Raw genomic sequence first — 27,866 nt, 5'->3', positions numbered from 1 at the left:
AATTAAGTTCTGAATAAACGGAACTATTTTTTTCACAAGCCCCCCTTTCAATTTAATTTATTTTCTCAAATGGCGCCCAGTCGCCATCTTGAAAGTTCCATCTGTCAATTTCACTTCAAAATAAAGTATTCATGCATTGATTTCATTATCCCAAATTTCAATTTTTTTGAGTTGACCCGTTCAAAAAAATAAAAGGGGGGGACATCAAAGAAGTGGACTGTATATCTCTATTTTTATATGTTCTTCTTTGAGACTGAGAGACTGATTTGTATAGTTTTACATTTCGAACAATAAAATGAACACCTACTTACCCTCGTCCGATTTTTCAATGGTGACTACTTCAGTATAAAATAACAATAATAATAGTAGTTATCAATTTATTATCATACGATAATTACATTGAAAACAAGTTATAACAGTGAACAAATTACACAATAAATAAGGCTTAAAAAACTAAAATTTCACAGTACCTACATTATATAAGAGGAGTACCTAATACTCAAGTAAAATGTGGAAAATACAACAGAGTATGGAATTCGGAAAATGAAACATTTCAGTTTGCTTTTACCTTAGACAAGAGAAGGGAGAGGATGCGTAACTAGCAATCTAAGCAAGCACAATAAACTGTGCCGCCATTAGATTGGTGACTAAAGCTTGTGTAACACCACGACTATTTTAGCCATTTTTAGCGTGATTTATAACTGAAAAGAACTTTGATAGGTAGTTTGTTACAAAAATTATTTATGCTGCATATCAGTGTAAAAGTAGTAGTAACAAAAAGGAACCAGATATTACGTTCTAAAGTGAAAAAATCATTAAATAATAGTTGTTCTGTTTTATCATATTTCAAGTTGTTTTCTATTATTATTCAATTTCGTATTTTTATAATGTACATCTCCCAATGCCGGAACCATAATTATTACCAGTTGAATTTGTTTATTTCAAATTTTCATTCAAGTTTTGAGCTATGATTCCCAGAGGCGTGCGGAACGAGAATTTTTATGGACGTTAATATAAATATATAATATATTATACTTTGGATTTTTCATTATTGTAAATGCTTGTATTACGTTTTCATTTTCAATGAATCAACTTAATTTTGACTGTTTTTCAGATTTCCTGCGAAACTTGAAAATTGGACGCCGTCGCCAAATGATGGATTATGTTCAAAGCAACTAGTTTAGTGATCCAATAATTTCTCTTAAAAAAACAATTGTTTTCTTGCCGGCGTTTCGAATTTAATGGAATTCTTCTTCAGGGCTCGAAAATTAGTTTTTTTGTATTAATATTACTATTTTGTCTCAAAGTTGTTGCAATGTTTTTTTATTTTTTCAAATGTATCTAATACGTCTGACGGTTTTCAAAATAGTAATATTAACACGAAGAAACTACTTTTCGAGCCCTGAAGAATAATTGAATTGAATTCGAAACGTCGGCAAAAACACAATTGTTTTTGTAAGAAGAAATCGATCCTGTTGCCAAACCCACCTTCCTTCAGAAAAATGATTGGATTACTAAATTAGTTCATTCAGTTAAAATTATGAATTAACGAGTTTAGTTTTAATTACTACTCATTATTGTATTTTATTATTTTGTAACAAGTTTATTATATATTATGTAATTTATCTAGAAATTTAAAAAAATACAGTCAAAAACATACATTAGAGTCGAATAAAAACTTCACATTTGATATAAATTTAATTTACTGTTTCTCGCTGCTTATTTCCAACATAATGTTACGCCTCTGGTCAAACCAGTGGCGTAACCTCTGCCTGAACGGAACACATTACGAGTCCTCTCCCTTCTCGCTAAAGCAGGGTTCACACTATGCCGCGGTAGGCCGGGCGGGCTGACCCGGGCGGCCTAAGCCGCGTTGATGTAGACGCCCCGGGCGGCTTTGCCGGGTTAGAAAATGCCGGCCCGGGCTGTGCCGATCCCAACCCGCATAAAGTAGTTACAGATCAAAGGAAGCCGAGCCGAGTCGAACAAAAATATAGAGTGGGGACGTGCCGAGCGGTTTCAGTTACAACTAAACCTCCGACCGAACTAGACGAATTATTTTATTTTCGACTCAGTTTGTTTAAGTAGGGTTTTTTATTGTTCATTTCAAGTGATGGAGTGGAATGATGAACAAGTTTTAGTGTTAACAGACTTATATAGAGAACGTCGTCTTCTATGGGATAGTTCAGATTCCCAACGTAAATTAAAAAACCAAAGACACGACAGTCTCACAGAGATTGCTGTGTCTTTTGGAGTGGATAAAAATGAAATTGAGCGCAAATGGAAAAATTTAACCAGCCATTTTTGGAGGGAAAACAAGAAGGAAGCTGAAACGAAAAGAACAGGAAGTGGCGCGTCGTGTGGACGTCGTGCCGACCCGAACGTACCCGCCCGGCCTACCGCGGCATAGTGTGGACCCTGCTTAAGGCTTTTACACCGAGTCAAAGCCGGTCAATTTTCAATCTCATCAGAAAGGGAGTTGAACAGGCCCCATTGAAAATAGACTTTCTCTGATAGACAGTTGTGATACGTTTTTCGGATTTACGATTACCATTTCTGGTACCTCAAGAGGTCTATTTTCATTGCAAGTCCTGGTTTCAAATTTGTCACGATTCTCACAGCATATTCTCAAGTGATGACTTTATCATTAACTAATATCCTGTTTGGGCTTGTCACCTTCATCAACGGATTCACAAGGCAGTTTATGCGATCTGATACTGTTGCTCCTGATCGGAAAAGGAACTCCCTTCAAAATGAACTGGATTTCTTCGAGTGTCTTTCCTTTAGTCTCGGGAATGTAAATTTGTACGAAGACGGCAGTCAAAAGAGTGCAAGCAGAAAAAAAATAAAACGGTATATCGTAGCCTACGTGAGCTGACAACCTTTGATAAATTTCAACTGAAATCCAGGCGAACAGGACATAAAAGAAGTCGGAAATTGTCATCCCCATGGCTTTCACTTTCGCGGAAAACAGCTCCGCCGTCATAATTATGGGTATAATTCCCAGACCGAATTTGAATACTGCAGCATATACCATGACAGATGCTAGAGGAATCCAAGATATACTGTCGACATTCATCCCGTTACTTTTCATGCTGAAAAATACTGCCAACACTAACAAAGACAAGCCTGTTAGTAAGCTTGAACACGTGAGTAGAGCTTTACGACCAAATTTGTCAACGACAAAGTCGGCAATAGTTGCCGATATCAACATCATCGCTGCGAACAAAATGCCAGCCACTTCCGAGCTCATATAAACCGAATCAGCAGCCGACAGAATTTCATGTAAATTCATCAACATTACGCTTATGCTGCTGAAATGCTGTGCTCCATTCAGCACAAACATAATCAGGACTGCTTTTCTATTGCTCTTCGACAAAACTAGATCCTGAGGTCTCCCCTTTTCAGCTTGTTGCCTTTTGACGGCGACACTTATTTCCGAAAGTTCAGTATCGACATCAGCTGTACCACGCAGTCTCTGCAGATGAAGTTTCGCCTCTTCAGGATTATCCTTGGAAATCAAGTAGTAAGGCGAATCCGGCATGAAAGGAAAAATAACCAGCTGAATTGAAACCAGGACACCACCTATGATAGACGGTACATAAAACGGTACAAATGGAGTTACAGCATATATTATCAGAATTCCAATCAACAGCATGACATAAATTATCCCAGCGAGAAAACCCCTAATTTTTTTATCGGCTATCTCAGCTATGTACATAGGAGCTGATACGAAAGCGACATCCCCAGATAACCCTACCATGAATCTGGCAACGTACAGATATTCAACTCTATTCGCGAATCCTATCAGCACCCAACCTATCAAAGAAATGATAGCCGATACTAGTATGGAACCTTTCCTCCCAATTTTGTCTACAGCGAAAATTGTGATCGGCAACCCTGCAAGTCCACCAATCAGGTAGATAGATTCCAACCATATATAGTCGTTTTCTTTCAAATCAATTGGAGAGTCCTTTCTTTTAAGGACCTGGATTCCTGGAGCACTCCAGCCATAATTCATTCCATCAGAAATAGCTCCCAAAGTAGCTGAAACAAAAATATATTCGTTAGTCACCCTTCACATTGAGCAATTTTCATAGTATAGTATAGTCTTCCGACAGGGAGTTTGGAATTTTGATAACTGATAACGCCTTTGACTGTGTAGACCAGGGGTCTCCAAAATTTGAAGCCTTAGGGCTTCATAATGATTTTTTTCAGTTTGTTCCAAGGGCCAATTTCTGCCCTTAACTATATTTCTAGACTAGGATAGCCGCAAAGTGCATGACCTAAGCAAACTTACGTTTTTCTTGCATTTCAATTATTATTTTGTATTGTGACACTTAACGACATCTAGTGGCGAGTAGTGGTACTATGTACTATCTTTTTCAGCTACCCGCTAGGTGGCACTAGGCGTAATTAAATATTTGGATTTACCGCGTTGGTTCGAGAAAGTTCTGGTTCTAGCTAGTGTATACCGATCACCTCGAGATGGCAGTAATAATTGCATATAAAAAGGCTAGCGGCGCAACTGCGAGTTAGTCTGCGTAGGAAAGGCGAAGGGAGCGAAACTGTTTATTGTGAAATAAAGTAACACCCGTCAATAAAAGTATTTTGATTTGACTTATCGTTTTTATGTGTATGGAAAAGAAGCGAAAAATCGACAGTGAATGCAGAATGTTCCAAGAAAAATAGAACTTTCAGTATTTTGTGATTGAGTCCAGTAATAAGGCGCTATGTTTAATTTGTAATGAAACCATAGCTGTTCTCAAAGACTATAACATTAAACGACACTATGAATCGAAACATCTTCAAAGTTACTCCAAGTATACAGCAAGTTTGCGGAAGGAAAAATTTGAAGCTTTGAAACGCGGACTCAAATCGCAGCAATCTTTGTTTACCAAAGCGAATACTGAACAAGATTCTGCAACTCGCGCCAGCTTTCGTGTGGCTCTTGAAATCGGAAAACGTGGCAAACCATTCACCGATGGAGAAATGATAAAAGAATGCTTGATTGCAGTAGCCGAAGAAATATACCCCGAAAAGATAAATTTATTTAAAAGCGTCAGTTTGTCAGCAAACACCGTGGCTCGGAGGGTGCAAGACATCGCAGAAAATATATCATCTCAACTGTCTGACAAAAATGGACATCATGAGTGGTTTTCTCTAGCACTGGATAAGTCAACGGATGTGTCAGATACTGCTCAGGTGTTGATTTTTATTCGCGGAGCAGATAAAAGCTATGAAGTGTATGAAGAACTTCTTGATATTGATAGTATTCACGGCACAACAACTGGGGCAGATATTTTTAAGGGAGTTGAAAATGCCAATAATAAAAAGAACCTTTGATGGAGAAATTTGAAATCTATATCAACTGATGGAGGCAAAAATATGTATAGTAAAAATAAAGGAGTGGTTACACTTGTGTCAAAGGCTGTAGAAAATGATGGTGGTTCAAAACCATTAGTCTTACATTGTATCATTCATCAACAGTCCTTGTGCGGAAAATGTTTGGATATGTCAGAAGTTCTAAAACCAGTCATATCAGTTGTTAACTTCATCAGATCCACTGGGCTGAATCACCGACAATTCCGCGAGTTTATTCAACAGATTGGAGAAAATGATTTACCATATCATACTGCCGTACGCTGGATTAGTTGCGGAAAAGTCCTTAAGCGCTCTTTTGCAAATCATATGAACGAACTGAATTTGAGATTGCAAGGAGAAAATCAGCTTCTCCCTGATTTATACACCAGTAACAAATCCTTCAGGCAGAAAATAATACTATTTAAATCGCAATTACGTAAAAAATGTTTCACACATTTTGAAACATGTCAAATATTCAGCCACACTACAGAGACTGAATTTCCCGTCAATTTTGCAATCGAAACTTTGAGTGCTTTGAAGATAAATTTTGATACTCGTTTTTCAGATTTTGATGTCATTGCGAATGAAATTGAGCTTTTTCGAAATCCTTTTGATTCTGACATTGAAACCCTGGCTCCGGAAGTCTAAATGGAAATTATTGATTTACGGTGCAGTGATATGCTTAAGAACAAATATCAAAATTCATCCCTGTTGGAATTTTATAAGAGTCTTCCACTGGATCAATTCGATAATTTGCATAAATTTGCTCGTGGGCTGTTTTCTGTTTTTGGTACTACTTACTTGTGTGAGAAAACGTTTTCCAAGATGAAGTACACAAATAATGTTTACAGATCTCAATTAACCGATGAGCATCTTAAATCTCTTTTGATAATTGGTACAAGTAAAATTCATCCACAACTACAAAGTATTGTCGGTGGAAAATCACAATTACATGAATATCATTAGTGTTTTTGTTTTACTGTGATTCATTTCAATTATTTGTTAGTTATTAATATGCTTAAACTTAGATACTTAAGTTAAGTTTTCTTTGTCATCATTTCTGTCGTTAAGTTTTACCTTGCAAGTAAATAAAACCGAGTAATTATCATTCTGTGTTTTCTTCAACTTATCACAGCAATAGTAACAACAATTAGGTGATCATTGGCTGTCGCGGGCCAGATTGATGACACTGGCGGGCCGGATTTGGCCCGAGGGCCGTAGTTTGGAGACCCCTGGTATAGATCATGGAATACTGCCGAAAAAACTGTATCACTATGGCATCCGTGGAATTACTCACAAGTGGTTCGAAAATTATCTCACAGGAAGAAGTCAGATTGTGAAAACCTCATCATCCTCACCAGAAGGCGAAATAAAAAATGGCGTACGTGCGTCCGACTCACGATCGGAAGGTCGTGTGTTCGATTCCCGCCTCGACCAGATATTTTTCTCGAGAGAATGTATCTGGTTGAAGCTGAAATGATTCTGCAACCGTGTTAGGAATCACACGTTAAAAGGTAAGACCTCGTTAGTCCTTAGCTCGCACAAGTTTTTCAACTTCTGAGAGTTGTCGTTCGTATGAGGGCGGCAGCTGATTAACGGAAAAACAGATTTTAAACAGATTTTTTTAAACAAGGTTCAATACTGGGACCGATACTTTTTCTGCTATACATAAACGATTTAGCATCTATCGATATAAAAGGAAAATTCACCCAATTTGCTGATGACACCACAATATTGTGGCGTGATGAAACTTTATGTAATCTACACGAGAATATAAGTGCAGATATAAAAAAAATAAAGAAGTGGTGCGACTCTAACCTGCTGTTTTTCAATGTTTACAAAACAAATTTAATATCATTCCGCTGCTTTATCGACAGCTTTCCTTTAGCAACACAGGACGCGGACAGGCCTACACAGACCTAGTACTAAATTTTTGGGGGTAATAAATTGACAATAAACTCGAATTCGATGATCACATTGTAACTCTCAATAAAAAGCTAGCTTCAGGGTGTTTTGCAGTGGGAATAACAAATAAGGATCTTGGTTTGTCTGCCGCTAAATCGGCTTATTTCTCACTTGTTGAGTCACATTTAAGGTATGGAATTCCATTCTGGGGAGTATGTTGCAAAACTCAAATGCAGACGGTGTTCATCATTCAGAAAGGGGCTATAAAATTCATGTGTAATGCCAAAAGTCGGGACTCCTGCAAACCCCTATTTGGATTACATAAAATCTTAACAGTTTTTGGAACCTTTATTTTAGAAACAGTATGTTTAATTAAACATAAATTGATAGTTATCTACAGCGCCATCTGCCCTAAAATAGATTAAGAAACATCAATTAGGTTACGTATAGCGCCATCTACCCGCGAATAGATTAAAAAACACCAATTAGGTTACGTATAGCGCCATCTGCCCGCGAATAGATCAAGCAATAATTGATAGTTACTTACAACGCCATCTGCCCGCGAATAGATTAAGAAACATCAATTAGGTTACGTATAGCGCCATCTGCCCGCGAATAGATCAAGCAATAATTGGTAGTTACTTACAGCGGCGTCTGCCCGCGAATAGATTAAGAAACATCAATTAGGTTACGTAAAGCGCCATCTGCCCGCGAATAGATTAAGAAACAGCAATTAGGTTACTTACAGCGCCATCTACCCGCGAATAGATTAAGAAACATCAATTAGGTTACTTACAGCGCCATCTGCCCGCGAATAGATCAAGCAATAATTGGTAGTTACTTACAGCGGCGTCTGCCCGCGAATAGATTAAGAAACATCAATTAGGTTACGTATAGCGCCATCTGCCCGCGAATAGATCAAGCAATAATGCCGATAATTCTGTCAATAGATTCCGAGCTTGAGAGTTACAAGCATACATACATACAAACAAACATACATACATACATAGTGGTGAAGCTAATATAAAAGCGTGTAAAAAAAGGTAACTGTCATCAAGAACAATACAATGGTCGAAGAAAATTTCCGGGCTCTCGCCCTTCTTGAGTGGAATTGTTGTTCCGGAGAATATCAAAAAATGGAAAAGGAAAATGTTATTGTATTCGAAGTGTTCTATGACTATGTAATAATAAAGATTTGATAAAACGTTTCGTGTCAACATGGCCACCATCAACTTTTTATTTTTAATACGGAGATGTCTTTTTTGTTACAGATATTGATACAGTGATAAATTCACAATCTAAGGGTATATCACATTTGATATTTTCATAGCGTTTCATTTGACATAACTACCATCATCAGTGACAAAAATTTTAAATTGCGGTCCTGTCGTTACTTCTTTTGTGAATTGTTTCGGTTTCTGCAAAATATAATTCAGACAACCCAATAAATTCGACAGGTAGGTAACACAATGAAAATTCGTACTTTTTCGTTTTGTAAATTTTTTGTATTGCTGTAATCCTTCTTTCTAAACTTATTTCTCCCTAATCAATTATAATTCGTAACATTTTCATAATTCTCAATCCTGGAAGTAACGAAAACATCAGTTTCTGGTCAAAATTGTTGTATAGTTTGGTATGATCCAATAGAATCTCAATTCATTTACCACCTTGAACGCGTATAGGCTTTGCTTGATTTCTATCAAGATTGTTACTTACAAGAAATTGCCCACGAAATGGGGATTTCTGTCAAATCCACCACAACTATTTTGAAAAAGAAAAAATAAAAATGCTCCAGGATACGCAAAATTAATCACCTCAATGAAAGGGATTACGAAAGGAGAGTACGATTTGCGAAGTTGTTAAGACGCAGAAATAGGAAAGTTGGGAATATTTGTAAAAAAATAATATGGACGGACGAATCAAATTTCACCAACAATGGTTGGTTTAACAGAAATATCCATTATAGGTGGAATAATACAAATGAACATTCACATAGGGAAACCAATTTCCAAGAAAGGTTCGGAATAAATGTTTGGTTGGGAATTGTGGAAACAAACATCCTTGGCCCTTTTTTTTATAATGATCATTTGAATAGGGAAATGTATCTTCATTTTCTATTCAATAAATTCGATGGCCACTTAGATGAATTGCCTCTGAATATCAGCCATGAAATAAAATATTTTCAACAGGATGGCGCTCCTTCCTTATAATGCAGCAATTTAGATGCAATATTCCCAAAAAAATGGATTGGAAACAATGGACCAGTTAACTGGCCAGCTCGATCCCCAGATTTTACTCCTTTAGATTTTTGTCTGGGGATACATGAAGGATACAGTTTTTTCAACACCAGGTACAGATATCGACCATTTCAAACAAAAAATAAGAGATGCATTAATTAGTATTACACCTATTATGCTAGAAAATTGCCACAGAAATTGTTTGGACCGACAAGTTATGTACATTACACAAAGAGGTCGTCAATTCGAACATTTAATGTAGAATGCCATGTAGCTTTGATTTTCTGTATTGGTTTCATTTTTCATAAAAGTTTATGATGAAATAAATTGTTTTTCTGTTTGATTGTTGTTACTGATGATGGTGGTTATTTCAAATGAAACGCTATAAAAATATCAAATGTGATATACGCTTGGATTGTGAATTTATTGCTTTATCAATATCTGTAATGAAAAAGACAGGTCCAAGAAAAGTACTTAATAAAAATAACTGCGTAAACGCAAGCGAGACATAAGTGGAACCACCTATTGGTGTGACACCCAAGTTAACTTGCCAAGTTTATATATATATATATATATATATATATATATATATATATATATATATATATAAAATAAATAGATAAGTACTCCTTGATCATTCCCATATTGATTTCAATTTAAGAGCCACCGGTATACAGCTGTTTCAGCCTATTGGGCATCGTCAGTACCGGGCAGGCGGTCCTCGATTGAAGACAAAATGAGAAAAAACCAAGAAAGTACTTGATAAAAATAGCTGCGTAAACGCAAGCGAAACATAAGTGGAACCACCTATTGGTGTGACACCCAAGTCAACTTGCCAAGTTTTTTATGTCAGTGTTGGTGGTTTGACCAATCAACCGACAACTGCGGTAGCAGAAATTTGGGAAGCTAACCTGAAATGCCATCGGAAAACGAATCCACATGTTTCTAGAAATGATATGAAATCTAGAAAAGTTAATGCAGTCAAGCTGCTGGAAAATAATTCCATGAAAATCAAAAAATAAATAGATAAGTACTCCTTGATCATTCCCATATTGATTTCAATTTAAGAGCCACCGGTATACAGCTGTTTCAGCCTATTGGGCATCGTCAGTACCGGGCAGGCGGTCCTCGATTGAAGACAAAATGAGAAAAAACCAAGAAAGTACTTGATAAAAATAGCTGCGTAAACGTCAAGTCAAGCTGCTGGAAAATAATTCATAGAATTATTTTCCAGCAGCTTGACTGCATTAACTTTTCTAGATTATATATATATATATATATATATATATATATATATATATATATATATATATATAGAAACAGAAGTTAATATCGGACATAACACTCATGAAAGTGGCAAACCATAGACACGTGTTTCGGGCTCTTGGCCCATCATCAGTATGGTGCAGCCAAGTGTAAGGATGGGCAACACTTGGTTACCAAAAGATAGAAATATAGAAATACAAATGCACGGAGCCACCAACAGGAGCCAACCGCACATTTGTGGTTTCAGTTGATAGATCTCGTGTTCACAAGAAAACTATCAAAATCACCACGGAGGCAGCTATAGGCAGAATTGTTTGATTTTTGGAGGATTGTAGCTTTATCCAATGGTGAACGAAAGTATTAATAAAAATCTCACTATGAGAAAACAGAAGTTATTATGAAGAATATAATCACTAACATATTCTTTTTTTTTATTCGGCGGTAACTTGATGAAGATCCAGAGTAACTACACGTCATGATTTTATCTCCACAAACTTTGTGGAGACCAAATCGTGAGGTGTAGTTTATGAAAAAACTAACATATTCTTCATTGAATTAATAAACGCAGCTCAATAAAAGTATAAATATTGAAACTGCAACTCACCTGTCAGTACTGCAATAAGCTGTGGAAAAGTTCCTTGGAACATATAAAGAAATGATTTCTGATGCATTGCTTCACTCTAACTCTGACGAATTGATGTAAATTTTATCTAGTTTGATTTTCAATTCCCAAATCTAATTGAGAATACTTGGTTCAGATTGTTAATGGGCTAACATCTGCTCAGTCTTTACTCGTACAACTTCTGCTTGCACTGAAACTTCATAAACGGTGGTACGTTGTCTATTGCAGCGGCATAAAAAACTGAAAAAAAAGACGTATAATTACAGTAATTGCTATATAAAATAACAATATACAAAATATTTTTCTCATTTCTATAGTTATACATTTTTAAAAGAATGTGAACCGACTTTAACAAGCAAATAGCCATGCTGTTCCCTAGGTGGCTCGGATAGTTATTAACATCGCCTACCCAGGACACGAGGCTAATGCCGATGACACCACAGAAAAAAAACAAGCAGTTTGCTGTTTAGACATAGCTCTATGATTGTGAAACTGGTAGCGACAAGTATGAGAATAAAATCATAAAAGCCAAGTCAAAGATCATCTTACTGGATCCTATCAATGTCATGCATGTCCAAATTCTAAGACAGTGGAACAAGTATGAGACAAGTTGAATCAAGCTTTTTGGACTCGACTTTAACCAGGAGGATTAGCCAAGCCAAAAAATTTTCCCGCTAACCATACGTTTGGGGAACATAATTCAGTTTCATAAAGTATCCAACATTCTCAGTGGCGGCAGTTGTATCGCCAAAAGCATAAGCAGAAATTTCTTCTGTGAAGAATCTTGCACTAACACCTGTCAGATATAATCCAACGCCCTTCGTAGTATTAGACAGGGGAGTGTTTGTTTTCTGATTTATGTCAGTCCATTTACCTACTGTGTAGGTGAGTAGAGACTGGTCTGAACGAAAAGTAGATGATTTGAAAATAATGGAGTTTTTCCAACACGTCCGGTTATACCGAAAGATAACACCCACTTCCTTAATTCAAATGTAACACCCTGTATATTCATATTTTTCAATACCTGGCATAACTATAATGTGAGTTTATACGATACACCCTGTACAAAAAATGAACCATTCTCTCGAAATATTGATTTTTTTACTCAAAAAACTAGGTATTCGAATGATTTCCCCATAAAATTCAAAAGTTCAATAGAATACATAAATAAGCTATTATTAATTCATTGAACTCATCAAAATACTTCATTCCATCGTTTCGAAGGAGTAACATTTTCAAAATGTTATACAAGGTGTTCGGAATCGATGACTAATTGTAAAGATATGAAAATTGGCCAAAACTCAGTTTTTCCAAATGAAATACCCTGGTATTTTAGGATAATTCCGAGATGATTTTTGACTCATTTTCATGAAATGTTCCCTATATCAAAAATCAACCGTTCACGAGATATTTCTGTTTTTCTTGAAAAAATAGAACATGTCCACCATTGAACTATGGGCTACAGAAAATTTATTACAGCTAATTATTTGCCGTCATGATTTATATTGAAGACAGGATCACATATGAATAAATAATGAATTAAAAAAATGTTTATTCAAGATGAGCACGTGTTAACGATCGGCTGGTCCGCTCATTAACACGTGTAACATTGAAAATATGCACCATGTGTTCGTCTTGCTTTCGAATATGCACCAGATATTAATTACTCTGTGCGTTCAAAAATCGCTAGCGATAAAATAGATAAAGTATGTCAATATTGTCAAGCTTTGAAATTTCAGAATGAAACACCCGACATGTGCTGCGCATCAGGAAAACTTATGCTGTCACCTCTGTCAGAATATTATACAGGGTGTTTCAAATTCGATTCTCACCATTGGGATCTCGGAAACTATGAGAGATACGAAGATGGTTAAATTGGGGCAAAGTTGCGCATTTACCTGACTAACAATATGCCGTTGAGAATGTTCTTAAATTCCGTGTATATCTGGATAAAACAGAAATTCTGGAAAATGATTTTTCTGGCTTTATTTTTCGAAGGATTCGAAAATAAAATGCACCTCTACATTACCACTTTTTCCCTGCTACATAATGGTGTTTTCAGATTTGCTATCCGACATTTCGTCTTCCGACCACCATCATCAACTTCATTTTTTACACGCGAGCAGATGGCGCTCGCTGTATGTAACCTACTTGATATTTCTTGATCTATTTGCGGGCAGATGGCGCAGCAACATCGAACTAAAAATTTAAAAATATTTTTTTTAAATAAGCTTAAAACAATAACGATCAAAAAATAACGTTCGTTATTGTTTTAAGCTTATTTAAAAAAATATTTTCAACTTTTTAGTTTGATGTTCTTTAAAAGCGTGTTTTTTAGTTTTTTTAAACTATATCTATTCTTATAGGCGCTACATTGGACTCTTTCTGTTTTGAATATAACCAGATTTTACCTTTTCAATGATGTATCATAAGTTACCATTCTTTTTCGAAAAATTTGAGATATTGAAAAAAATCAATTCTCATTATAATAGGCTTACATTTTGATGTTTCTAAATTTGACTTTCAATTTGTTACATTCAATGACATTTTGTTATTGCACAAGTCATTGAATTTTTGGTAAAAAATGGTTTTCACGAATAAAGAAAAAAGAGATGTAATACAAATTTATTACAAATACGATAGAAACAGTGTTAAGACATCGGAAATGCATTTAAATTTGTATATCGAAAGACGACAACCACATCGAACCATGTGCAAGTTATTGGATCCAAATCTCACCGAGTTTAGTTCATTTGAAAAGCCGAGGAAAAAATATGGAGATAGACTGGACCAGGAAACTAAAGAAAATTTGATAAATGAGGTATGTATGAGGTAAGTTAGATATTGTGTCCTTTTCAATAAAAATCAATGATTCGCAGATAAAAATGAACCGGGGAAATTTACACGTCAAATTTTCTCCGAAATGAATATTTGTCATACAAGTGCTTGAAGACATATCAAAAAAAGCGGTTCCAAATGTTACAAAAAACACATATCTCAAAAATTGCATTCTTAGCTCATTAACCTAATAAAACAAGTGATTCATCACTTATCACTTTATTAAATTTCTTTGTGTGAAACAATTTATATTGTGTTTCACAAACACAATATGAAAATTTCATATTTCTCTCGGCTACTACCTTAAAAAACATTCATTAATTCTGAGACGGTAGGTACGAAGTTTGCCGGGTTAGCTAGTAAAGTTTGATAATTATAGAATTCTCATAGAGGTCATACAGACACACGAATCCATTTTTATTGGAAATATAAAATAACTTTGTGTGACAACGCAATTAATTGCGTGATTGCACCGCATAAAATTCCCCTGACTTTGAAATCGAAGGTCAAAGATAAACTTGATCAAATGGTGTTTAATAATATAATTATACTTGGTAATGAGCCGATTGATTTGGTACATCCATGGAAGTAGAAACCAAGGGAATAAGCGCTCAAAATATCTGAAAGAACAATTCCTTTAGGCCAGTCTCAACACCCTACACTGTAAATTAATGGACTGACACCTATCAGAAAACAACTAATTTCCTAGCTAATATCACGAAGGGCGTTAGATTATATTAGTCAGGTGTCGGTGCTGTTGGTGATACAACTGCCGGGATCGATTTTCAATTATTGGAACAGCCTGCAGACCGTTTCGTGCTATTTGTCCTCTCGTCAGTGCAAGGTAGTGTCCATCATCAACATGGAGTCGATGATTCTCCACAATTAAAAATCGAATTCCTTTCAGAGTATAATTACTCGAACAAGACTGAAGCGAACGACAAATAACATGTTTCTCATCGCCTCATCTGCCCGTAAACGAGGAATTGGACGATTCGGATATGCGGTTGGTTACCTCGTCTACGGGCAGATGGGGCGATGACAAACATATTATTTATCGTTCGCTTCAGTCTTGTTCGAGGAATGATACTCTGAAAGGAATTCGATTTCAAATTATGAGAAATCATAGACTTCATCTTGATAATGAACACGAGAGGACAAATAGCCCGAAACCGGTCTTCAAGCGGGCCCGTTCCAATAACTGAAAATCTATTCCGGCAGCGGTATCGCCAACATCATATTCAGGAATTATTTCTGTGAAGAATCCTGCACTAACACCTGTTGGTTATGATCTGACGCTCTTCGTGATATTAAACCTGGGTAGTGGTTGTTTTCTGATATGTGTCAGCCTATTAACCTACAGTGTAGGTGAGTTGAGAATAGCCTGAACGAATTGTTCTCTCAGATAATTTGATTTACAGCTAGTCTTCAAGTATACCCCCTTACTAGGAATCACAATCCCGTGTTAGGAATCACACGTTAAAAGGTAAGACCTCGTTAATCCTTAGCTCGCACAAGTTTCGACTTCTGAGGGTTGTCGTTCGTAGGGGTGCGACAGCTGGTTAACGGAAAAACAGATTTCAAACAGATTTTTTTTAAACTATATATGAAATAAGCACTCAAATCGCCGAGTGACGATTGAAGTATGGTAAACTTATGGTAACATAAATCGAAGGGTGTTAGTAGTGATTCAGCATTCGAATAGTTCACTTTTTTTGAGAAGGTATTTAACGTTCTGTTTTCGAAATCAAATCGTTCTGTTTTAGTGTGTTTTAATCACAGCGCAAACAAAAATAAAGCATTTTTTGGTGTGACATTTCATAGGAAAGTTAATAAAATATTCGTATGGACCGTATTTACTCGAAATTATAGTTTTTTTTATTATTTTATGCAATTTGGTTTGAAACTATACTAAATAATTTACATATGCGAACAATAAATTGCTATAATAATATACACACATCGGAAAAATCTAGGAATATTTTTAAAAATGGCAATAATTTTTTTTTTTTTAGATCGCTTTAGGGAAAAAAAGTTGACGGGTGATTATTAAACGAATGTAACTTACAACAAAATTTATTAAATGGTCAAAAATACTGAGTGCGCATATAAGCAAAACTAAAAAAAAATATGTATCTTCTTTGGCACCCCGAAAAAAAATCATAATACAAAAAAATTGGAATCAGTACAAAGTATGACCTCCACGCTGGTTTATTACGGCCCTACATCTATCGTGCATCGACAAAATGAGATTGTCAATGTCTTGTTGAGGTACATTTGCCCATTCAGCGATTAAAAGCTCTCTCAATTGAAACGTTGTGTGAATGTTCCCCATATGCGGAGTAATTCTTCGTTGAAGCATGTCCCACACATGCTCGATGGGATTCAGGTCCGGTGATTGTGCTGGCCATGGCAATACATCAACTCCTTCGTTCGTGAGCCAGTCAGTCACTAGACGCGCGACATGTGGACGAGCATTATCGTGCATTAGGTGGAAGTTTTCACCAACAGCACCAGCAAACGGACGGACGATAGGTAGAAGAATGGTGTCGAGGTACTGTCGAGCTGTGAGGGAGGATTTGGAAAAATGAGATCGGTTCTGCCGCCGATCATGATTCCGCCCCATAGCATTACTGTACCACCTCTGTATGTGTGGACTTCCTGGACGTGTCTCAAACGTTCATTATTTCCAGGTCGTCTCCACAGTCTTACTCGACGAGAATCTGAATGAAATTCAAATCTGGGTTCGTCTATAAACAAAACTGTGGCCCAATCATTTGCATCCCAGTTTTGATGTTCTTGACACCACTCTAATCTTCTACTGCGATTACCTCTCGACAAAGGTGGACATCTAAGTGGCCTTCTGTTGTGGAGATCTGCTTCATGCAGTCGATTTCTGACAGTATCACGACCAATGGTTACCTGGTGCGACTGCTGCAACACGTTAACCAACTGAGGTGCTGTGATTGTCGGTTGTCTTCTTGCGGTTAAGACCAAAAATCGGTCTTGAACTGCAGTTGTAGCGCGTCCTCGGCCTGGATGTTGTTCGGCTGGACTGCCAGTTTCACGGATACGCCGCCACAATCGACTGATAACACTTTGGGAGACCCCCAAATGAAGAGCTACATCATTTTGTCGCATGCCACCTTGAAGAAGCCCTACAGCTCTATTCATCTCAGCCAATGGTAAGTGATGGCGTTCCATGTTAAAGCACAATATTTCCAGTTTAATTGCTGAGCAAGAACTGCATAGAATGTACAAACTCGACACTTTCAGATTATTCATTTTAGTCGAAAACCTACAGTTTGTAAAAAACTTGATAAAAGATTACTTACCGTTTTTGCAGGCTTTGTTCAACCCATAGAAATCTACAGGGTGGTCGAGTGTACCAATTTAATCGAAATTAAACGACCTCATGCATTTATTTTTATGATATTTAATATGTTATAAAAATAACCCTAGAGTTTTCCGATGTGTGTATTTGGTATTTGAATCAACAAAATATTCTCTGGTAGACTATTATTTTCTCAAAAATAAATTTCACATGGCACTAGAGTTTCCATAAAAGTTCATAGGTTTTTCGCAATAGGTTTATAGGTATTCGATATCTGTTGCCAATATTTAAAATACAATATCAAAAATCTTGATAGGTAGTATTCCAGGTTAGCTTCCCAAATTTCTGCCACCGCAGTTGTCGGATATATATATATATATATATATATATATATATATATATATATATATATATATCCGACTACATAAATACAGCGCTAATGCTAATGATGTTAATTACGTAACAAACGTGTAATAATAATTTTCCATCAATTCATTATTATTTCAACGCATCTGCCGTATCTTACAATAGAAGTTTCCATTCTAGAAGAAAATTTCCTCCACATATTTTCAATGATATTCGAAGTTATATCCTAAATTGTTTCCATAATAATTGTTTCCTAATGTTCTACGTTTGTGAATATGAATGTGGATATGTAATTGTCTGTAGAACTGAATAGAATCACTTTCAGGTGGAGGATAAGAACATTGTAGAAATAGTTTGCCATAAAAAATGCTGTGAGGGATCTTTAAGACTCGTTTCATTTGTTCAACTAAATTCACTTTTATAGCGAAACTAACGTGAAAATTTGTCTTTATCAAGCATCGAAATTTGTGGAAATCATGAAATACATGTATACGGTTTTAGAGTTCCAATCTAGTAAACATGTGCATTCTCGAAAAGTTGTAACTTTTTTCCTGTCAAAAATTTCTTGTTTCTATAAAAACATTTTCGAAACACTTTTTACGTAGAATTCAATGGTGTAAGAAAATCAATTTTTCAAGTGAGTGTTAGGGAGTGCGTTAGGATCAGAGCTCCGGATAGCCCTGGATATTATCTTGTTGGGAGTACTGGATGGGACAGCCCTGAATATCACCTGATAAGTTTACATAAGAGGATGATACATTCCTTTGTGTGTTGAAATATGATTAAGTGGGGCAGTCTGGAACTGACATTGTTGTTGAATAGACTAATAAATGTTATAAATTTGGTGGTGTTATAAGTGTTTCAATATCGTTGTTAGCCAGTGAGGCATTCCTAACATCTCAGAAGAGGGATCTACGTCGTTTTTTTTTCTTACGCTCCACGTTGAATGTTTGAAGATGGCAGGACGGCGATCAACAAAACGCCGTAGGAGGTCGAGTTCCTCAGAATCTTCATCTTCATCAAGTTCTGAAGAGTCGTCTAGCAGCAGTGAACCCAAACGACGAGCACATAGAGAGAAATCGGGTAAACGTAAAGGTCGGAGGTCCAGGGTAAGAAGCACCTATTTTGATTTTTGTGAAAGAGGTGAGTCGAAAAATGTTTCTACAATTTGTGAATTTGACCCAAAGTCTGATTCGGTTAGAGACTGGTTAAGTATTGTGGATCAACATGCAACATGTTTTAAATGGGACGATAATACAACAAAAACTATTGCTTTGAGTAAACTTGGAAATACTGCATCACTATGGTTTCAAACTTATATTCAAACGGAAATCGGTTGGGAGAATTATTCGTGGGCTGAATGGAAAAAAATTCTTTCTACCACATTTCAGTCTGTTAGGAACACCCATAAATTTTTTATGGTTGCGAATCACAATCCATTTGAGGGGAAACCATTGTACAGTTTTCATTTCGATCATCTAGCTAAAATAGAAGCATTGAAAGCGAATTTTTGAGACGCTGATAAAGTGTCACTCATTGTTGGCGCAATCGGGGATGACACGGTTGCGTCGGCTGTGAGAGCAGCTAATATTACAGATCTCAATCTTTTAGCAAGTTATTTGAGGGACAGAACATATGCTGAGTCAGGGCCAAGTCACAAATAAATATATAACAATACTTCAAATATCAAATTAGAACAGCCAAAACCTGCTGGGAAGAATGATAAAAATTTAAAAATACAAAGCACTCAAATTAAATGCTTCTATTGTAATAAACGGGGACACAAAAGAAGCGAGTGTAGAAGTTATAATATAAGGAAGTGCAATTTTTGTCATAGAAAAGGTCATATCGAACCCGATTGTTACTCACAAAAAAGACAGACCGGTCATAGAAAAATCACAAAAAATTAATGTGATCGAGAATTCCAATGAAGATAAACTCTATCGAAAAATTAAAATCAATGACACTTCCCTTTTTGGCTTTTATTGATTTTGGTAGTGACTGTTCTATTTTGGAACATGAATTGGCACAGGAGTTGGACTAAAAGTGTGCAAACTATCAGTTCCTGCATTATTATCAGTTTTTTTAGATAACATTACGAAGGTAGACGAGATTGTCGAGGCTTCTGTAACAATCGATCAGATAACATTCCTATGTCGATTTTATGTTATCAATTCTTTGTCAGTTAATTGTCAGTGTATAGTTGGTAGAAATTTTACTGAAAACATTGCAATCAATTACCAAAGAGTAGGCAATGACTTAACATTCAGTTATGCACAGGAACCTCTAGAGAAAGTTGAAAATATTTTAAAAATTTCGATTCACTCTGATCAAGAGATAAACGACCTGTAACGTGAAAATAGTGACTGTGTAGCTTCTTTTCTCAAATCACTTAAGGGTATTAAAAAGTTCTTGATGAAAATTCAACTTTGTCACCCGAAAGTTGTTGCACGAAATCCGTATAGGTTGACACAAAGTGAAAAACCAATAGTCAGAAAGTTGGTGTCTGAATTATTAGAAGCAGGAATAATTCGCGAAAGCAGTTCTCCGTTTGCTAGTCCTATTTTGTTGGTAGATAAGAAAAATAATGAAAAACGTTTGTGTGTCGACTATAGAGAGCTTAACAAAATCACTATTAAAGAAAAATCTCCTCTCCCTTGTATAGAAGATTTGATAGATAGATTGAAGGGATGCCGATTTTTCACAAGTCTTGATTTCAAATCTGGCTACTATCAAATTCAGCTTTTGTTACGCCAGATGGGCATTACGAGTTTTTACGTATGCCCTTTGGCCTTTGTAATGCACCCGTATTTTTTCAAAAAGCTATACATTCAATTTTTGGAAATTTAAGATTTGATAAAATTATAATATACCTCGATGATATCTTGATTGCAACTAAAACTAAGGCAGAAAATATTGAAACTTTACAAAATGTCTTCCAAATTTTAAAGGAAAATCATTTAACGTTAAATTTGGACAAATGTTCCTTTCTACAAACCAGTTTACTCTTTCTAGGCTATGAAATTGATGAATCAGGTATTCGTCCTGGTAACAATAAGGTAAAAGCTGTACAAAATTTCCCTTCTCCACAAAACATTCATCAATTACGTCAGTTCCTCGGTTTGATGAGTTACTTTAAAAAGTTCATTGATAACTTTCCACAAAAAGCTAGTATACTAACAAAATTGTTAAACAAAATAGTCAATGGCTCTGGACGGATGCACATTCAAAAACTGTTGAGGATTTCAAAAATATTTTGATTAATAAACCTGTTTTGATTATTTTTGATGCAAAATGTCAAACCGTTGTATATACTGATGCAAGTAGAGATGGAATCGGTGGCATTCTGATGCAAATAACCGACAAGCGAGAGCAGCCAGTGTCATTTTATAGTCGGCAAACAAGCGAGAGCGAGAAAAGATTTCATTCATTCGAGTTAGAGTTGTTGGCAATAGTGTCCGTACTACAAAAGTTTCGTCATTATTTATTGGGTATTGAATTTATCATCAGAACTGATTGTAATGCTGTTCGTGGAACAATTGAAAAAAAATATAAACCCACGCATTGGCAGATGGGTCCTCTCTTTACAGGAATATAATTTTCAAATTATTCACAAATCGGGAAATCAAATGGTTCACGTGGATGCTTCGAGTCGCAATCCATGCGTAACTAGCGAAAGTATACAAACAGATATTATTATGAAAATATCTGAAGGTGATTGGTTGGCGGCTGTTCAAGCCAAAGATCCTGAAATTGTGAAAATTAAAGAAAATTTGGAGTCAGGTGATGTAAGTAGAGATATTATTTATAATTATGATTTAAGGGCAGGAAAAGTTTTCAAGCTTACTGAGTATGGTCGGCGTTGGCTTGTTCCGAAAAACTGTCGATGGCAGATAGTAAAGGCTAATCACCATGATTTGGGACATTTTTCTGTAGAGAAAACTCTTCACAGGTTGCAGGAACGATATTGGTTCCCTAGAATGCGACATTTTGTGAAAAAATAAATTAAGTCTTGCTTACACTGCCAGTACCATAAAATGCCCGCGGGGAAAAAGCCAGGATTTTTATTTTCCATTCATAAATGCCCTCGTCCTTTTCATACAATCCATGTTGATCATGTTGGTCCATTTATTGAAAGTAGAAACGGCAACAAATACATTTTTGTTATGGTCGACTCGTTCACAAAGTTCACAATTCTGAGTGGTCTTCCCAATACCAAGACGTCCCCGGTTCTGAACGAATTGCGTAAACTAATAGCCATTTTTGAAGTACCACTGCGTATAATATCGGATGCAGGAAAAGCATTTTCATCCAACAAATTTAAAAATTTTTGCGAGGAGCAAGGTATTCGCCATTATCAAAACTCTATAGCTATGCCTCGCGCAAATGGTCAGGTGGAACGATACAATAGGACAATTGTAGACGCTGCCGCAACAATGAGTGCTAATTTGGAGGAAGAAGATTGGGACAAAAACATATCTAAAATTCAGTTAGCAATCGACAGTACCTTCAATAAAACAATACAGACGACACCAAGTGAAGTTTTAGTTGGGTTTCAATTGAACTTGGGGAATGACCGCTACGTCACTCATGTCCACGAACCCCCAGCGATTGACATAACCAAATTGAGGCAGGATGTTGCAAAAAGATTGGAGGAAAATCGTTAAAGGCAGAATGAAATTTTCAATATGAGACGAAAAACAGCTCCGGTTTACAAAATAGGAGATTTGGTGCTCGTAAAAGTAACTAATTTCAAAAATGATGGAAACAGTAAGAAATTAGTCGAAAAATATAAAGGGCCATTCAAGATAAAACAGAATTTAGGAAATGATAGATATAAAGTATGTGAAGAATTAGGGTCAGAAAGGTGCCAAAACGCAAACCGTTATGAGGGAGTCATCGGTGTGGAACATTTCAAACCGTTCACAGTGAGAGACGACAATTAGTGAGTGAAAATCCAGTCATAATTTAGGGATTGAAACTAAATTCATGATTAGGAGTTGAAGTTGGTGAGTGAAAATCCAGTCATAATTTAGGGATTGAAACTAAATTCATGATTAGGAGTTGAAGTTGGGGATTAAACCAACCGGCAATGATAACTCAGGGATTAAACTGAGTTACAAAAAAAAAGTCATAATTTAGGGATTAAACTAAATTAATGACTGGGAGTTGAAGTTGGGGATTAAACCAACCGGCAAGGATAACTCAGGGATTAAACTGAGTTACAAAAAAAACAGTCATAATTTAGGGATTAAACTAAATTCATGACTGGGAGTTGATGTTGGGGATTAAACCAACAGACACATACAGAAGTTGGGGATTAAACCAACAGACATGCATAACTTAGGGATTAAACTAAGTTATGACACATACGCACATACATATACAAAAGTTGGGGATTAAACCAACGGACATAAATAACTTAGGGAATAAACTAAGTTATGACACATACACACATACAAAATATATTGTTTATATAGGTTTTCATTGGAAAGTTTGTTACAGATTGTTCTGATGGGTGTTTGAACCCATTTGAGGCCAAATGGGGTAGCAGGATGGCCGAATGTTAGGGAGTGCGTTAGGATCAGAGCTCCGGATAGCCCTGGATATTATCTTGTTGGGAGTACTGGATGGGACAGCCCTGAATATCACCTGATAAGTTTACATAAGAGGATGATACATTCCTTTGTGTGTTGAAATATGATTAAGTGGGGCAGTCTGGAACTGACATTGTTGTTGAATAGACTAATAAATGTTATAAATTTGGTGGTGTTATAAGTGTTTCAATATCGTTGTTAGCCAGTGAGGCATTCCTAACATGAGATATCAATAGTTTTTGATGGAAAACTATATTTGTTAATATAGCAGACTTTGAAATGCACACTTTGATCAAGTAGGCTTTGAACGAAGCGGCGATAAAACAGAATGAAAATCCTAACTGGTAGCTGTCAAATTTTGATTCAAGTAATAAAGACGCACTTCAATTATTGGTTTTTAAATATTACAGGAATTTTTCCCATCACCAAACCGTTATTTTAACACCTCGACACTCGTTTCGGTCACCAAGTGATCATCTTCAAGAGGAAGATTGAACTGAATATACACACAAAGTTATACTTATTTATACCATAGATACCTTTTCTAGGTACCTGTGTCTTAAGTGTCATCAATTAATGTCTCAATAATGCCTTATCTACTGGTCTCAAATTAATTTTACAATGTGTTCGTATACAGGTAAATCTGATCATTATTTTAACAAGTTATATAATATATTATTAGGTATTCGAACACCATCGTCATTCATGATATTATGTTTACTTATTTCTACACTCTCACAGGCATCTAGATGCCTGTTATTGTTAACTTTTCTAACTAATCTTAGTGAACTGAAGTAAATGGAATGGCTTTGTTGCAAAATATGATGGGCGACTGCTGATTTTTCAGGTTAAGTGTGCTATATGTTCCTTATATCTTACTTTAATAGATCTTTTTGTCTGTCCATAATAGTTTGCATTGCAGTCCTTACATTTAATTTCGTAAATTCCGGACTTTTCCGAATTCTCGACTTTGTCTTTTGGACTTCCCAAAAGGCTCTGTAGTGTATGACTTGTTTTAAAAACCACCTTCATACCTAGTTCCTTGAAAATCTTTCCAAAGTTCCTCGTATATTGGTGGTATGGAACTGAGATGTATTTACCTTGGTTTTCGTCGTTTTTGAAAGTCGAGATTTCGTTCATTCTTAACCTAAACTTTTTCTTCCTTATTATACCATCTACAAAACACCTCGAGAAACCGTTAGTGACTGCAATTTCCTGTTCCATATGCTAGACTCAATATTACTTCAAATTCTCCTTAATTGTATCGGACCAACTTCCCGAAATTATTAAAGCAACAAAAACATTATTTCCCTTTAAATAAATAACTTTCTATTGGACTCCCTATTGTTTTTACTACTAGATGAGTATTTCGAAGAAAATTTTTAATTTTCTGATTGATTCGGCGATTACTTGATGAAGATCCATAGTAATTTCAAAAACTACACCTGACGATTTGGAGATCAAATCGTAAGGTGTAGTTAATGAAAAAAAAAATTAACTTGTGCTTGTTTAATTAATTTTTATGCACTTTTATTGTGAAACCCTGTTTTGTGGTATTTTTGTTTAGTTTTGTATGCACTTTATTTTATTTCATTAATGTCTATTCCTATACATTGTATATGTCAAAAAGACAATAAATATTATTATTGTTATTACATCTCATTTGAAAAAATTAGTTTTTAACCCATTTTACGTAAAAAAGTGCTTTGGAAATGTTTTCGTAGAAACAAGAAATTTTTGACAGGGAAAAAGTTACAGCAACTTCGAAAATGCACATTTTCGAAACACATGCTGTAATTCAGAAACAATGATAGATGTCGATATGTGGTTTTCACCATTAAGTTTGTCACAAAATTTGACCATCCTTTGGCCATCAGTTTTCATCTTTCTGGTTTGAAAACGAGTTTCCCTTTAAAAGTGCCCAATTTGGCCCGTCCTGTACAACTCAATTTATTCAGATTCTCCTAGTTAAAATCACTCCAAATACTCAAGAGTCTTCGGAATTAAAAACATCTCCATAAAATATAATTCAATGCATGTTCAATAAATGCTTCAACTCACCATGTGAATCAAATCCAGCTACAACAAAATTAAATAACAAGTTATTCTTCTTGAATCAACCGATCTGAGATTGTTCACTTTCACTACAGCACAAATAGGTAGGTACTTCTTGACTAGACTCGATATATTGTTATCCGTGACTTGAACTGAATTGAATTAAAATCAATGATTCGTTTCTGATAATCAGAAATCCCACACTAGCCAAAACTGATCATAATTGCAAATTACCCGTTGTAGTCACATACAATTTCTTGGAAGTCTAGGTAGAAGTGGAGTATTAAGCGATTGGCGACTCGAAGATAAACTAAAAGATTTTTGTCTTCGGAGAATTTTCTGATGCGAGCTGAAGTAAAATGGTGGGTTTTTCCAGACCATCAATCATACCCAACTCGTGGGTTCTTCAACACTGCAAGATTCCCAATATACAAAATGAATGTAAAACGCGGTATAATCATAAGAAATGTTGATTCAAATTAATTAGCTCACTGTAATAAGTAAAATAACAACTTCATCATGAGTATGTGATTTTAATGGTAGACACGACTCTCTTCGAAGTGATTTATTCATACTGATAATAGCAGCAATGTCAAAATCTCCAAAAACCAACTTTTACCAAAGAAAGATTTATCGAATGAAAAGTGTTTTTTTATTCAAACTGAGACAGCGTCTTTAGTCTATTTACTGATTACAATAGTCTATACTTCAATTCCATAATAGTAAGCACTACATTCTCAGAAATATTATCGCATTAAAAAGAAAACGTTAAAGTTATGATTCTATACAGGGTGTTCCTTAAACACATGCTAATATTTAAGGAGGTAATTCTTAGACCCATTTTAAGAAAAAAACTTCTTATGGACGTATGTCCTAAACGCCTTAACTTTTGAGATACAGGGTGGCAAAGTTTTCAAAAATAATCAGTTTTTTAATAATAACTGAGATAATTTGGTAGACATCTTTGGCATATTTGGTACATATGTTCCATGCCTCAAGGAGCATTTTCTGATGTACACAAATTTGTATTTTTTCAAACAGTGGCATCCCTACGGGTTACGCATTGAATATTTTTGGGGAAAAAGTACTACGCCAATGCTTTCTTTTCAAAATTAAATCATTTTTAAAATCCTCATTTATTTTTGAGAAAATTTGATCTCCTGGTATTTCTTTGTCCGACGCATGATTTTCACTCAAAAAAATTAAAATCGACAGAAAGCAAATTAAGAAATTAGATCAATTCTAAAATGAATGAGAATCTGAAAATTGCTTCATAACGCATTACCAATTCCCTAATAATATTTGAAAATATAATCTGCAAAAAAATAAATTTTTCACAAAAACGAGTTTTATTTTATTTTGTAACAGTAAGTCTAAACGAATAGCACAAATTTGTTAATTAGTAATAATACCAAAACTGATTATAGAAATTGTTGGAAGTGGCCACCTGCACTTAGTATGCATGCTTCCGCCCTTCTACGCATGGAATTACGCACCCGTTCAAATATTCCCGGCGTATTTCGTATAGTTTCACACGAGGCAACTATTCGCTCTCTTAAATCTTCTAAAGTATTAACGGGAGTTTTATACACAAGAGTTTCAAGGTGACCCCATAAAAAAATCTAAACTGTTGAGATCGGTGGATCTTGCTGGCCATTGCTGAGGTCCTCCGCGACCTATACAACGATTAGGATAAACTGTATTTAAATGGTTTCGGACAATTACACTGAAATGAGCAGGGGCGCCATCCTGCATGTACCATATTTGATTCCTTAACGCAAGTGGCACATCTTCCAATAACCCAGGTAAGTCTTCTTCGATAAAGTGTAAATAAGAACGATCATCAAGGCGTCCTGGTAGAAAAAATGGGCCTATTAGATGATCACCTATAATTCCTGCCCATACATTAACCGAAAATTGGTGTTGGAAATGGGTTTCGGTTATTGCATGGGGATTTTCTTCAGCCCACACATGATTGTTATGGAAATTTTGAATAGCATTCCGAGAAAAATTTGCTTCGTCTGTGAACAAAATTTGTGTCTCAAACTGCGGATTTAGTGCAATACTTTGTAGATACCACTGACTGAAGTTCACACGCTGTGGAAAATCTATGGGGAGTAATGCCTGCACTCTTGAAATATGGTATAGGTATAACAAAAAATCAACTAAAATACGCCAAACAATTTGATGACAAATATCCAGAGTTCTAGCGATCTTCCTCGTACTCGTCTCAGGATGTTCCTCAATTTCTTGCAACACCGCTTCCTCAATTTCAGGAGTTC

General features: G+C 35.7%; 1 protein-coding gene across 3 annotated transcripts in view; it reads right to left on the bottom strand.

The window, feature by feature from the left end:
* Positions 1 to 363: 363 nt before the first annotated feature.
* Positions 364 to 27,866, bottom strand: part of LOC111504908 (facilitated trehalose transporter Tret1) — a 40,423-nt gene continuing 12,920 nt past the window's right edge. For 2 of the 3 annotated variants that reach the window (XM_074185445.1, XM_074185446.1), the window contains 2 exons: positions 11,377 to 11,634; positions 364 to 4,047 (listed from right to left, as the gene is read on the bottom strand). In XM_074185445.1, coding sequence (XP_074041546.1) covers positions 2,648 to 4,047; positions 11,377 to 11,443 — 1,467 coding nt within the window. In that variant the 5' untranslated portion in view covers positions 11,444 to 11,634 and the 3' untranslated portion in view covers positions 364 to 2,647. Of the gene's footprint in view, positions 4,048 to 11,376; positions 11,635 to 25,590; positions 25,981 to 27,866 lie in introns of those variants that run through there. The other variant, XM_023159629.2, reaches the window with a different exon arrangement.

The sequence above is a fragment of the Leptinotarsa decemlineata genome, unplaced genomic scaffold (genome assembly GCF_025532065.1).
Source record: "Leptinotarsa decemlineata unplaced genomic scaffold, Ldec_3_MD MMD2_tig00026374_RagTag_RagTag, whole genome shotgun sequence".
Taxonomy (NCBI): Eukaryota; Metazoa; Arthropoda; class Insecta; order Coleoptera; family Chrysomelidae; genus Leptinotarsa; species Leptinotarsa decemlineata.
This window is presented reverse-complemented; position numbering and strand designations above follow the sequence as displayed.